This window comes from Panthera tigris, chromosome B1 (assembly GCF_018350195.1).
Source record: "Panthera tigris isolate Pti1 chromosome B1, P.tigris_Pti1_mat1.1, whole genome shotgun sequence".
Lineage (NCBI taxonomy): Eukaryota > Metazoa > Chordata > Mammalia > Carnivora > Felidae > Panthera > Panthera tigris.
Window position 1 is genome coordinate 112,108,879 of NC_056663.1, and position 14,693 is coordinate 112,123,571.

Below are 14,693 nucleotides of genomic sequence, written 5' to 3' on the forward strand. Positions count from 1 at the left end.
ATTAACAAATTAGGGAAAATAAAAGGATAGAATAATCAGATCAAGAAATGATTGATAAATCATATGTTAATCAAAGAAATACTTGGGGATATTCTCCATACCTCTTCAAGTGCTCTCCAAAAATGCTCAGTTTTTGCATTCCCAAATTTGTGTTTTTTCAAGTAAATCTGTATGTGAAAGATAACAAGTATTTTAGAAATCAATGTATGCTTTTCTCATACTTCCACACATGAGCTGAATCCATCAACATATTTCACTCTAATGTATAATATGGCAAGTGTACCTGCAATAAAAATCAAATGACACAAGGCATGCAAAACATTTTGTAACCTATAAGAACATCAAATAATTTATTTGTAAAGCACAAGGAATATTTTTCCTTATTAATGATGTAGCTTGGTTTTTAAAATTTTTTTTCATTTTTTATTTTAGAGAAACAGAGTGTGCAAGCAGAGGAGAGGGACAAAAGGAGAGGCAGAGAGAGAGAGAGAGAGAGAGAGAGAGAGAGAGAGAGAGAGAGAAAGAGAGAAAGAGAGTCTTAAGTAGGCTCAACGCTGAGTGTGGAGCCAGACGCAGGGCTTAATCCCATGACCTTGGGATCATGACCTGAGCCGAAATCAAAAGTCAGATGCTCACCTGACTGAGCCACCCAGGAACCCCTAGCTTGTTCTTTTTTAATAGTCTAATGGTCTTGTGCACAGGAAAGGAAAAGCTTAATTTTTTTTCAGGACAAGAAATATGAGATACTTAAGGGCAGTCAAGTGTTCAGTAAATAGTCAACAGTCCATAACATTTGTGATCCAGTATGAAGAAAGACCCATAATTCTATGATCTTAAGTTAGAGCTGTCAACCTGTCACCACTGGCTACATCCCTTACATTCATTTATTAGTGATGTTTTCTCATCTCAGACACTAGATGACCCCACCACACATGAATGACTGAGGCAATATGCAAAATATGCAAAGATAAAACAGGTGAGCTTGTCTCTAAGCCAGGGCTCAGCAAAAGAAAATTTTTTTTAAAAAAGCTATATAGTAAAGATTTTAAGGTTTGTGGGCTCTATAATGCCTGTCACAACTACTCAACTCTGCCTCTGTAGCACAAAAGTATCCATAGATAATGTATAAATGAATAACCAATAAAACATTATTTATGCATTCTGATATTTGAATTTCATGTAACTTTCATGTGTCATAAAATATTGTTATTCTTGTGATTTTTCAACAGTTCAAAGTTGTAGAAATGATTTTGTTTGCAGACCTTAGAAAAATGAGTGGTGGGCCAGATTTGGCCTGCAAGTCGCTGTTGGTAGACTCCTGCTTTAAGGAAATGGATATACAACCTTTTGAACACTAAGAATGATAATGATGATCCTGATCATGAATAAATTTGGGAAATTATTCCCTTTAAAGAATGTCTTTACTCTTCAAATGGCTTTAAAATATGAATTATTTGGGGCGCCTGGGTGGCTCAGTCGGTTGAGCAGCCTTCAGCTCAGGTCACGATCTCGCGGTCCGTGAGTTCGAGCCCCATGTCGGGCTCTGGGCTGATGTCTCAGAGCCTGGAGCCTGCTTCCAATTCTGTGTCTCCCTCTCTCTCTGCCCCTCCCCCGTTCATGCTCTGTCTCTGTCTCAAAAATAAATAAAACGTTAAAAAAAATAATAATAATAAAATTAAAAAAAAATAAATAAAATATGAATTATTTTTAACTAGAAAGCTCTCCCCTTTAACGATTTTGTTCACAGAATCTCTCTATACGTGAGTTTTCACATCCAATGTGGTAGGTCCCTAAAGAAAATCCCCACTTTTCTCCTAGTCTCATAATTGGGTGCCACTTATGCCACTTCTCCTCTGTTGCTGTCAGGAATTGTCCCATGTAATAGGGACATCTTTGGGGCACCTGGGTGGCTCAGTCGGCTGAGCATCTGACTCTTGATTTCAGCTCAGGTCATGATCTCATGGCTGTGGGATAGAGACCTGCCTTGGACTCTATGCTGGCTGTGCAGAGCCTGCTTGGGATTCTCTCTCTCCCTCTCCCTCTGCCCCGCCCCTGCTCACGTCACTCTCTTTCAAAAAATAAAATAAAATAAAATAACATCACTTTCTTAAGTGTTTCTTGAGCCTTCAAAGAATAACAAGTGGTTGACTTCGCACATGACAGTTTCACTCAAAGTGACTATAATTTTCAGGAGGTACTGTGCCTAAGTCACATTATCTTCTAAATTCCTTTCTTTTCAGGCATAGAGAGATAAAACAATATTAGCAGCCAGCTCCAAGAAGCCTGGACTAGGGTTGCGACCAGTTAGGAATGCTGCCTTTGTTTTTGTTCTTTCGATTAGTTCACTGCTCAGCACTACCACTGGAGGGCAGGCAAAGGAAGGGAGAAGAAACGAAAGGCGCTCACTGGATATCAGTTTTAAGCATTTGTTCCAGAGCTTTGCACAAATCATTCATTCTAAATAAAATAAATGGATACTTGAGTATTAGTAATGAATTGTAACCATAGCTACCTGTTAATGAAAATTTCTAGTAAGTAGTAGCTTTTTAAAATTAATTTAGAGGAGTTTATTTGTATACTCACAATGCCTTGAGCTTAGAAACATGCCATCTTGGAATTAGAAGGGACTTTAAGTATTATTTAATACAACTCACATTTTGGGGGGTGAAGAAAACTGGTGCCTAGAGAGGCGATGAGATTTTTCTAAGGTAACTTTGAAGGAATTCTGAATCCTTAACCAGTCTGTGTGGTTTCTGTCAGTGGTGTTGTTATTGTTACTGCTTTTTAAACTGCAGTCTCTTGCTTCTTCCGAACTATAGGCTACATAGACATTTATATAAACAGTATATTAAAAGACATCAATTTTGAGGTGCCTGGGTGGCTCAGTCAGTTAAGTGTCCAACTCTTGATTTTGGCAGCTCAGGATCTCACCCTCATGAGATGGAGCCCCGAGCTCCATGTAAAGCTCTGTGCTGAGTATGAAGCTTGCTTAAGATTTTCTCTCTCCCTCTTGTTCTCCCCTCCCCTGCTTGTGTGCGCGCTCTCTCTCTCTCTTTCAAAAAAGAAGACATCAATTTTATTTTGTCTAGATTAGTGCATTTCTGAATACTCTATATTGAGAAATTTCTTTCTTCACCTTGAATAGTCACAATGCAGTCATTCCACTCAAAATTTCATGATGACCTACATCCCCCAATAATAGCCCCTCATTAGTTGGGTTTGGTGTGGTAAGCACAAAAGGAAAAGAAGACTGTTTCTGTTACTAGTATCCCAGGAAGGGAAAGGACAAGTTGCAGCTGAGCCATTGCTGTCCCATCAGGGCTATTTCTTATACTAGGAGAAAAAGAAAGGATGGATATATTTCTCAGCTTGATTTCATGACCATATACTGTTACAAATTCCCCATTACCTGTTATCATTTCTTATGCACAAGCACAGCCTTAAAGATTTTCCAGGTGATGGCTTTGATCTTATTCCCCTTCACGACTACCTACTTTGAGGTCTGAGATAGGGTTCGGGGGAAGGTGATGAGCTTGAAAGAGAATAGACAGCTGGCCATCCCCAGATTTAGTACCACACCAGGTCAGCTAATGAAGAGTCACTTTGGTAAGAAAGTATTTGCTAGGGAAAGATCTTGAACAATATCACAGATTGTGGAATTTAGGGGCAGCAAACATAGAGTGATGCTAATTCAAGTAAAGACACTATTCAGATACTTGAATGAAGTAAAAGAATGTTCCAATTGGCTTGAGAGCTTATTGAGTGTGGTCTATACTGATCATATGCTGTTTTCAGATATTAGCTAGTGTTTGAAGATTGTAGGGGAAAAGTGAGTGTTTTAGTGGCTAGTGGGGTGGGTGTGTGTGTGTGTGTGTGTGTGTGTGTGTGTGTGTGTGTTAATTTATTCCACAGCACTATGATGGCATGAAAAAATTAATATCTATTCATTCTAGTTTGGTTTCTAGCTCCATCTGTAGTCACAGGGTAGAGGAAGACATATTTCACTTGAGAAATATTAGTTTTAGATAGGACTAGATTTTTAATTAATTATACCATAGATACCAGGATAAAGGAAATATGAGAGTATTACTGAATTATTAGAATAGCTATTCATTTTTAAAGACTCCTGGTACATCTCTAGGAGTTGCTTTAAAAATCATTTAGTTTGAAGTCAGCTTTGAAAATTCCAAGAATGTGTTATCCATCAGTTTCATTTAGAATGAAACTATGCAAATGGAATTTTAACTTAATTTTTAAAAATGAATTGTCTTTGTTTTTTTCTCCGTGTTGTTTATTACAGACCATTCATTCATTTAAGAAGCACTGTTTGGATTGTCTATCATGTGTAATGCAGTCTACTAGGGACTGGAATATATACAAAGATACAGAAGACAGAGTTCCCCACTGAAGGGGCTCACAGCGAGAGAAGATATGATGAAATGTGACTTTGAAGCTGATGGAAACGTTACAAGGTGTTCTAATGTACACATAAGAACAGGCACATGGCTTCTCCCTTTCTTCCAGTGTCCACAGAGAGTATTTGATTAGTAGACAAGAGGAGTAAAATGTATTGATGTGCTCCCTGAATATCTCCTAAGTCTTGGTCTTGTGTCTTACGTAAATAGTCACCTAGGAATTTTGCCATTGGGTAAAGAGGCTGTTTCTTTTTGGGGTGGCATAGAGACTGCTAGATGCCACATAAGAAGGCTCAGTGGTGGTAAGAGCTGAAGGAATAGTGAGCGGACATTGTCCTGGGGAATCACATCCAAAAGGAGTACTGGCACTCTTTGGGAAGGCTGGCAGGACGCTGCTCTGACCTGTTTTCTACGTTCTGGACCGGCACCCCAGCACCACTGCTCTGCCTAACCACCCGAGGCCTCACAGTGGGGAGGATGGAGGAGAATGGGAAGAAGCAGGAAGACAATTCCGACTCCAGGCTGAATGGGCCAACCTACAGACAGGACAGTTACAGGGACAGAGTGTAGCCACACTGATGCCATTAAAACCCTGAGAGATTTGGCTTAGGTTTTCTAGAAAAACAAAAAAGAAGCTGAAATATCCACTGGGGCAGTATGCCTAAGGGGGATGTGTGCAATGCTTTTGAAAATGTATTACCATTTCTGCTTCCAAAAGGAAGCAGGCCCTCTTTATTCCTTGACTCTACACATTCCTTGAATGTGTGTATTTGCCACTTTTAAGTCCAATAATAAGGAAAAAGTCCTTGCACGAACTATAAAGGAAGACTTTTATAGATACACTTAAATCTTTATGTCATGTCACTATGGACTGAGTTGTGTTCCCCAAAATTCATACATTGAAGCTTCATCTCTAATGCGATTGTGTTGGCAGATGGGGTCTTTGGGAGGTATTTAGGTTTAGATGAAGTCATGAGGGTGGGACCCTCATGATGGGATCAATGCCTTGATGATAAGAGGCACCAGAAAGCTCTCTCCCTCGGCTATGTGAGGACACAGGGAAAGGCAGCCATCTGCAAGCCAGGCAAACAGCCCTCTCTAAAACAGGAATCTGCGGTGCCTTGGTCGGAGACTTCTCAGCCCCCAGAATGGTGAGAAAATAAATTTCTGTTGTTTAAACGACTCAGTCGATGTATTTATTATGGCAGCCTAAGCCAATACACACGTAAAGGATATCAAAAATAACTAAGGACTCCATGTAACTTCTCCATGAAATTTCTGCTACATGGCAATTAGAGATAACAGTGTGGGCACTTAACTGGATGTGAAGTCACCTTTCTATGTTTTGCTGTTTAATCTGTCCCTGCGTAAGGAGAGGAAAAAGTAAAAGAGGAGTAGTTCCTTGATTAATTACATACCGACATTCATCAGCCACAGACCGATTTGGCTCACGCGTAAAACTATTAAAAGTCATAAATCATACCCGACATCCTTTTTGAAACTTCTCTGGGGTTATCCAGTCTTCAAGCATCCTCAGAATGGAAACGCCCTATGGTGGAAAAGAATAGCAAATTGAACTAGTAAAGGATACCAGTGACCACTGTCGTGACTAGTATTTCATGATCATATGTGTGAGATTATCTCTTCAATATGACTCCACTAAATTACTTGTCTATAGCTCCATGGTTTTAAAATAAAAACAGCATTTGGCACACCTCCTGTATCTATGCTTCTAAAATAACAAAAAGGTCAAGAGTAGTTGATAAAGGAGCCATCATTTCAGAGACTTGGGGGTTAAATAATTATTGCACTTCATCAAATGAACCAGCAGATGGAGCTTTTCTAATGAAAGAGAACCGTTAGAAAGACAGAAAATTCTTATTTTTCAGTGAATAAGGAAAGTAATTCCATGATAAAATTCTGGCTACTTCTTAAATTTATTTCAATACTTTTCAAAATACTACATTTTGTGGAAATAGTTGAGGAATTATCTGGTCAAATAGTTTAATATAGATACATCATTTAGGTATAAAATCCTTTTCAAAAGCAGTTCATCTCATTTGGTTTTATTTTGTCTGAAGAATCTAATGAATACTTCTGCTCTCTACTTTCTCTGCACATGTTATAAGATTAATACTAAAATGCACTATTGATAAATTTTTATATCCATTTTCAAGTAACTTGCCGGAAGAACATGTGCTTCTCCCCATCTGATAGCAATTTTTACTGCAATTTATTAAGTATAAATTATTTTTGCACAGAGAAGACTAAAGGCTTAGAACATTTATTTCTGACCTAGTATCTTAAACCCATGGAATATCTAGGACTCGGAAAGAAACCGATTTAATAAAATATAAACATCTCCATGTGAGTAATTAGAGTATCCTGTAAGTGGCCTAGAAATGTTCACTTTAACAGAAATATAAAAGAATCATTAGCAATACGAAAGAAAAATGAGAAAAGAAGCCTAAAAAGATGCTGTGGAAATGACAGGGAAAGCCAAAATTATGATGCTATAAATTTGAAGTAGCCATCTATAGAAGGCTTTTCTCACGTAAGCCATTTTATCTAGTATTCATTTTAATAATTAAAATATTTTGTCTTAAACAAAACTAGGTATTATCCAGAATAACAAACGGTATTCATTTCCAGTGGCTTTTGAGCAACTTAGCATAGTGGGTAAACCTTGAACAGCAAAAGGGAAATAACTACATCATGCTGCATGCAGGCGTGAATACATTTGGAGGAGGAGCTGTAGGAAGGAAACACTGTGGGAAAAATGGGTCGCTGCAGACCTTCAGTAGTTCTGCAAAAAAAATTTCATGGATAAAAATGCCCCATCTGCAACATGCTAATAACGTCATCTTTATGTCTTATATAAAAATGGATAAAAGGAATTCCTTCCAACTGAGTTGGGTTTCAGTTCTTCCTGGAAGCACTAAAGGATTCTATAGAAAAGATGTCCCCATATATGGTGTTTTCCAAAGACCACATAGCAGAAAAAGAAGATTTACTGTCTTTTAAAAAATCAGATAAAAGAATTTGAAGCTTAAAGTGTACATGTTCAGTTAGAATGAGAGAGGCTATAAACAAAAGCGAAGGGAGAAATCTTTCAAAGTCTGATTCAAAGTCTTGTGACAATGACCAGCATTGATCGTTTTGACCGAAAAGTACCAACTACTGAATATTCAGCATCCAGAATAAGTTCCACACTGTTCCCTAAAGCCCATGAGCATAGTCTAACCTTCTTACCGTTTTTAGGCATTTACTAAAAGTCACTAAACAGGCAGATGCTCACAACAATGTCCTATCTTCCCCACCTTGCTATAGGATATTCCATCAAAGACAGATGTTATTTCAGCAGGAGTTGTCACAGTGACAACAATTGGGTGCGAAGACATCAAAGAATCGTCCTCTTGTACAGGTAACACGTCTTCAAGTAACATCTGATCTCTCTGAAACGACACAACGAACCAAAGAAATACAGCACTTCCTCTATACTGGTCCATATTTCAAAATATCAGGGATATAAAATTGGGGGAGAATAAATATAAATTGCTCAAATTACTTAAGACAAGCGTTAGGTGTCCAAATGAATCACATGTTGCACTGATTCATCTGCATGGATTCCGTTCCCTTCTTCTAGTATAATTCCTTTGACTTAGCCCCTATGTGACAGGCCAAGAAGACACAAGCATCTGTGAATTCTGTCTCTGCCACTTCTGTGTGACTTTCGGACATGTGCCAAGCTTTTCAAGCCCTATTTCCGCACCTGTGCAATGGGCATGTTATCGCCTCACACCTTTGTTCTCAGAATTAAGTGAGGATACATGTTGATCTGCCAAAAACTAATGTTCGGGATTTCTTTTTTTCAGTCAACTAATCATTAGAATTTGGATGATTCATAATTAATCAAAGAAAATACTAGCTTTTTCCATAGTTCATCATCTTCTCACTCCAATACTATATTTTCTTGGCAAAATACAGTGGTTGAGAGGTCTAGCCATCTAGTCAGACTTCCACAGCTCATAACTCAATTTTTGCCATTTTCTAGATACGTAGGTTTAAGCAAGCTCCCGCACCCATCAAATAGCGATAATAATGGCATCTACTTTTTGGAATTGTTAGAGAATTCAATGAGATAATGCATGGTAAGCATTTGGCATAGTCTCTGGTGGAGTGAAAGCCAACACATTAGCTGCTATTATTATTTTGATTCATAATCAATTAGATTCTGAAATCTCATTCTGTTAAATCATTACTTAAAAAAAAAATCAAAAGCCTCATTGGTCTTCTTTTATTAAAAATATTCCCCAAAGAGGAGCATACTATATTTATATTTTCCAATTTTGTGATTTCCATTTATAATAGACAAGGTACTATTGTCAAGTGATGACTGCCAATCAAGGTAATTTTGACCTGGACTTAAAACTTTGTACACCTTTTAGATGCAGAACGCATTCAGGTCTCAGGGTCAGGAAATTTGACTCTAGTCTTAGTTGTGCTACCAATTTTCTATGTGAGATTGGAAAGTTATATTACCTTCCTGGGCATCAGAGTTTTCACCTGTAAAGTGAAGCTCCACTATTGTGGTACTTATCAGGCTCTCCTACAGTCTGTCTTTTTATTTATCTGTCCCCTCTACCCGCCATACCCTTAACTGGGAGCTCCTTGAGGGCAAGAACTATGTTTTGTTCAGTTTTGGATACTCTGTAGTGTTCACGAAAGACAGAAGACTGAATGAGTGGATAAAGAATGAATGAATGGGGGCACTTGGGTGGCTCAGTTGGTTAAGTGTCCTCTTCTTGGTTTCAGCCCGGGTCAGGATCTCACAGATCGTGATTTTGAGCCCCACATCAGGCTCCATGCTGACAATGCAGAGCTTGCTTGGGATTTGCTCTCTTTCCCTCTCTCTCTGTCCTTCCCCTGCTCATGCTCTCTCACTCTCTCTCTCTCTCAAAATAAATAAATAAACTTAAAAAAAATGAATGAATGAATGATGATGAATGGGTGAATAAATGAGTTGGACCATGTGATTAAATTTCACTTAAGAACTGCATACTAAATTCTTTTGAAATTTCATTGGTGTTTTGAAATACTGAATTGAAATACTGAATTGGAATAACATTTATATATATATATATAACATTTATATATATATATAACATTTATATATATATATATAACATTTATATATATATATATAACATTTATATATATATATAACATTTATATATATATAACATTTATATATATATAACATTTATATATATATATATATGACAACAATTTAAAATGTTATACTTTCTTGCAATACCTTGATATAAGTATGGCATCAGGTTATTTTATAGAAAATAAAGGACAACATATTTTTTCATTTATATAGTTTAGTTTCAATAAATTACAAAATCAACAATTTTCAACATATGTGAGTGATTCCCAACTAGTGGAAAGTTTGTCCCCCAGGGAACATCTGGAAACATGTGGACACATTTTTGGTTTTACAACTGAGGAGGGAGGGTTACTTGTATCTCTATATGGACCAGGGATGCTCTTAAATATCCTATAATACACAGGACAGCCTCCACCATTATCAAGCACTCCTGAATTATCTGGGCCAGATCTCAGTAGTTCCATGGTTGGAAAACCATGATGTAGATTAAAGTTCTAAAGCAGGAATTGTTGCAAGTTAACTTCTTCATTTTTTAAGATAGCTTGCAGAATCGGCCAAAGGCTTCAAGTTTGTCTTTTTATTTTTTCCAGTAGAGGGCGGTAGTCTTATAGTACACAACTTTCTGTAATTCTCTACTTTTACACATCTACACATTTACACTTTCATATATACTAACAGACAGGCATACCTACACCATCTAAATAGAGATAAAGACAGCTTTAGCTTTTCAGAAAAAAATCTTTAGGGTTCACAGACGCCTTTGTTCCAGGCCCCTCAGGGACATAAGGTAGGATAATGGTAGTTACATGTATTTTTAGGAGCTTTTAAGCTTACAAGAGAGAGAACAATGTTCTTCTTGTATAGAGGAGAGAACCAACTCAGGATACGTCACTTGCTCAAAGTCACATTCTCTGTAACACTAAGTGTATGCTCTTATTTCTTTACCACACTATTTCACCATAAGGTAAGTGGTTTGCAAAATGAGAGATTTTTCAAAGGACTAGCACTACAGACACTTAAATATAGAGCTGCGTTGCCTAAGCTCACTATGTTTTTTTTCTTACTTTGACACATGTTATTAAGGCACTCTATCAAGGATATCCTCAGACTGGGCTGGTCAATTGCTCTCCGAGACCTTGGCACTCACCCTAAGCCAGATAGAGTTCAGTGGAGCTGACCGATTCTACTCCATACACACAACGGGCTTGGCTCCCCAGTTCACCATTGCACCAGGCCCCTGACTCGGGGACATTGTCATTGTGTACAGGTCTCAGTCACTTTCATGAGGAAAATAGACATTTGGCGCTTATGTGTTTAGGGCTCACCATCTGCCACTCTTTTTCTGCTTGGTTTACTCCCAGGAACTCAAAGAAGGAAGCAAAGCCTTCATTCAGCCACAAGTCTTCCCACCATTCCATGGTCACAATATTTCCAAACCACTGGAATTATAAGCAATAAAGAGATGGTTAAATTTTTATGCTTGTGGTAGAGAGGCCTAGACCATTTCAGTACGTTTATTTGTCCATGAAAATGTCACTTGACACAGAAGTGGCAGGCATTGTACTTAATTAGCATTTATTTCCTGCATTATTTCTCCTGATTTTTTTCCACTTCTCCTGATTTTTAAATGATCTTAAATTCTCTTTCGTTTATTGCCTTTATTTAAGTATCACCAGGACTATTTAAAGTCATAACAAAGACTCCTGTATACTTACTACAGGCAAAACAATGTGTCTTAAAAGGTTTTATGGTAAAATATTTAGTAGCACTAAGAAAGACTTTCAAGCAGGATTTTCTGATTGGCCATTTTTTATTTGTCAAGTTATAATTAATTTCAGTTATTCCTATGGTCTTAAGCTACTTTAAAAAACAAGCGAAAATTTGAGGGGCATCAGGGTGGCTCAGTCGGTTAAGGGTCTGACTCTTGATTTTGGCTCAGGTCATGATTTTGTGGTTCGTGGGTTTGAGACCCGCATCAGGCTCTGCACTGACAGAGCCTGTCTCCCCCTCCCCTGCTTGTGTGTGCACTCATGCTTTTCTCTCTCTCTCTCTCTCTCTCTCTCTCTCTCTCTCTCTCTCTCTCTAAATAAAAAAATTTTTTAAAAAGCTGATTTGATGCTAAGATTCTATACCTGATGCACAAGTTCATGGGCAACCACACTGGCCACCCTCTGCCGGTTTGATGAAGCTGATTCCTGAGGGTCATAAAGCAAATTTGTTTCTCTGTAAGTGATTAGTCCCCAGTTCTCCATAGCCCCGGTGCCGAAGTCTGGAATAGCGATTTCATCTATGGAAAAAGAAACAGTCCCATGAGAAATACTTCTTTGCATTTGTTTATAACATTTCTTACCAAATTAAGTTCTTTGGATGAATGTGTTTTAAAAAGGCTAAAAATAATTTCTTAGAATAAAAAACAATAATCTATTTGTGTGAACTATTCAATCTTCATGCACTCAAACTTTCCATGGAATGTTTCCTGTTGACTCCAGATATCAATGTGTCTTCTATTTTTCAAAGAAGGATACTAATGGCAATGCTCTTTTCAGTCCTCTATAATTTTATGTCTTTGTCTCTGTCTGTACTTCATTTTTATTAGAAGTGCAGGGCTTCGAAGTACACAGAGATATATTTCTATCCAGGGATGCAGAATATTAGAGAATATAAAATTCCACTTTTTCCCTATTTCTGTACAATTTATCAGCTCGATTCCCTACTAATTGAAAAGGGTCCCATCAATTTGTGTGCACTAAAGAAGTTGGGTCAACACGAAATAAACTGTATTCTTTCTCAATTCTCTTCCAGACCTACCATGTCGGGTTCTACCAGGACTTTCTATTCTTTATTTTTGTTTGGGCCCATAATCTTAGATATAATGACAGGAAGAAGCGGTGCTGATCGGTTCCATGTTAAATCGCAAAACGGAAAATGTTGAGCTCGATTAGTGGACAGGATGCAATTTCTTCAGTTAATGAACTATAATAAAAAAATGTAATTTCTCTATTAGCACCCAGAATTTCAATGATTCTAGTTAAAATAAGGATTCCTAAACCTTTTTATAAAGAATGAAAAATGGGTATATTATCTTCAATAAAAATCAAGATTACAGCAGTAGTTTTCTTTTTGTGTCATCTTCATTCTTAGGTTTGGCTATTTTGTCACAAGAACACCCACTTAAAGGGTGAAGAACTATTCCCTCCAAGGACCAATATTTTCTATAACATTACGGAATGTAGGGGCGCCTGGGTGGCGCAGTGGGTTAAGCGTCCGACTTCAGCTCAGGTCATGATCTTGCGGTCTGTGAGTTCGAGCCCCGCATCGGGCTCTGGGCTGATGGCTCAGAGCCTGGAGCCTGCTTCCGATTCTGTGTCTCCCTCTCTCTCTGCCCCTCCCCCGTTAATGCTCTGTCTCTCTCTGTCTCAAAAATAAATAAAAACGTTAAAAAAAATTAAAAAAAAAAGACATTATGGAGTATAATTTGTACCTAATCTTTGAACAAAAGGATTTTTTTTGTGACCTGGTTTCTCTAGTGAGTATTAACATTATAATTAATGAACTCTAGTGTAGTGTTTAATAAACAGGGAGTGTGACAAATGCAGAAGTCATCTGTAAAAAAAGTCTAGGAAACAGTTAATTCTGAAAGGGTTGAAATGCATTTTAAAGTATAAAGAAGGAGTAAGGGAGAATGAGGAAGAGAAAAGGAGCAGAGAGAATAAATTTCTAAAAGCTCCACTTCCCACTTTATCCTGGGTGGTACAAGTGAGATAAAGAGAGAAGAGACTTTTAAATTGATGTGCTTAACATTTTATTAAATATTATTCTGATTTTGATGAAAAGTTGTTTCTCTGTAATAGTTGGGAGCTGATGCCATTGAAGAGAAAACGGACCATCTACAAAGGTGCTCAGAGCCACAGCTATTCCCACTCAGAGAACCTGGTTTCCCAGTCACTTTGCACTGCTAATTTGTTAAAGTACAGGCATAAATTGAAATGGAGAAATCAATTTTGGGTTGGTTGGCATTCTTGTTGCCTCCATTTTATCCCTACAGACATCTATATGGATGTTTCATTTAAAGTCTTTGCAAATACCACGCAAGCTTACTAATAAAGCATGTTTGCTGTTGGTAGAAGTGTCATATCCACACCATTTCGATTATAGCCTTATTTTTATTTTAAAAAGAAAACGTTCCCCCCATTAGAAAAAAAAAAATATATATATATATATTTTTTTTTTTCCATTCTAACTGCTGGAGAATCTAGAATTAGTCTTGTCCAATGGAAGGACAGGAAGAACATAGGACTCCGATAGCATCATTTATCTCTTTTAGTTATGAACTCATTGATGGGAGAGCAGCAATGTAAGCTATTGGAACAGTAATGACTTTGAAATCAACTAATCTAGGTTGCTATTTCTGGCTCCATTATTATCAGCGTCTGCAGTTCCACACAATACTTTAATCTTTATTTGGAAGTAAAAGTCTTTGCATTTAACAGGTAAGAACAGAGTAAGTATGGACATTATTCTTGGAGGAATCCAAAATGCGTTTCAGGGTCTAGTAAATATTAGACACATATTTTAGGCATATAATAAAAAGACTAAGGGGTGACTATTAACTGAAAATGCTAAACCTGGAGGAAATGATTTAACTTTGGTGAAAGCAAAGGCAATATTAAAAATAAGAAAATAAAAAATGAGTCTCACCTAATTTAGGAAGAGCATAATCCATAGCAAAGTATTCTTCAAAATAATCAAACACAATTTTAGTTATGGTTGCAGCATATTCAGCTGTGTGCTTTTGCTCTGGCTGGACATATATAGTGAGCTATTAAAACACAAAAATTCAGTGAAAATTATTCTTTGTTTGATAAAACACAAAAACTATGACATATAACATAGTGGAGAGAAGGTGAGCTTTGGGGCCAGGTAGAGACTTGTTTGAATCCCAGGTCTTTATGGTTTTGGACAAATCACTTCACATCTCTGAGACTGATGTGTAAAGGAAATTATGCTGTATAACACTCTGAGTAATTTCAATAACTAGAAATTATGTAAGTCGCAACAGTTGGCATAGTGTCCAATATATTTTTAAATGTTATTATTTTTTTCTA

General features: G+C 37.3%; 1 protein-coding gene across 1 annotated transcript in view; it reads right to left on the reverse strand.

Annotated features, from left to right (window-relative positions):
* The window catches only part of LOC102959085 (glutamyl aminopeptidase), an 82,579-nt gene that overhangs the window by 40,684 nt on the left and 27,202 nt on the right, over window positions 1-14,693 (reverse strand). Inside the window, exons 4-9 of the mRNA XM_007098249.3 lie at window positions 14,287-14,407; window positions 11,721-11,875; window positions 10,914-11,027; window positions 7,736-7,870; window positions 5,899-5,964; window positions 102-167 (exon numbers count right to left, since the gene is read on the reverse strand). Of these exons, the coding sequence (XP_007098311.2) occupies window positions 102-167; window positions 5,899-5,964; window positions 7,736-7,870; window positions 10,914-11,027; window positions 11,721-11,875; window positions 14,287-14,407 (657 nt within the window). The remainder of the gene's footprint in view (window positions 1-101; window positions 168-5,898; window positions 5,965-7,735; window positions 7,871-10,913; window positions 11,028-11,720; window positions 11,876-14,286; window positions 14,408-14,693) is intronic.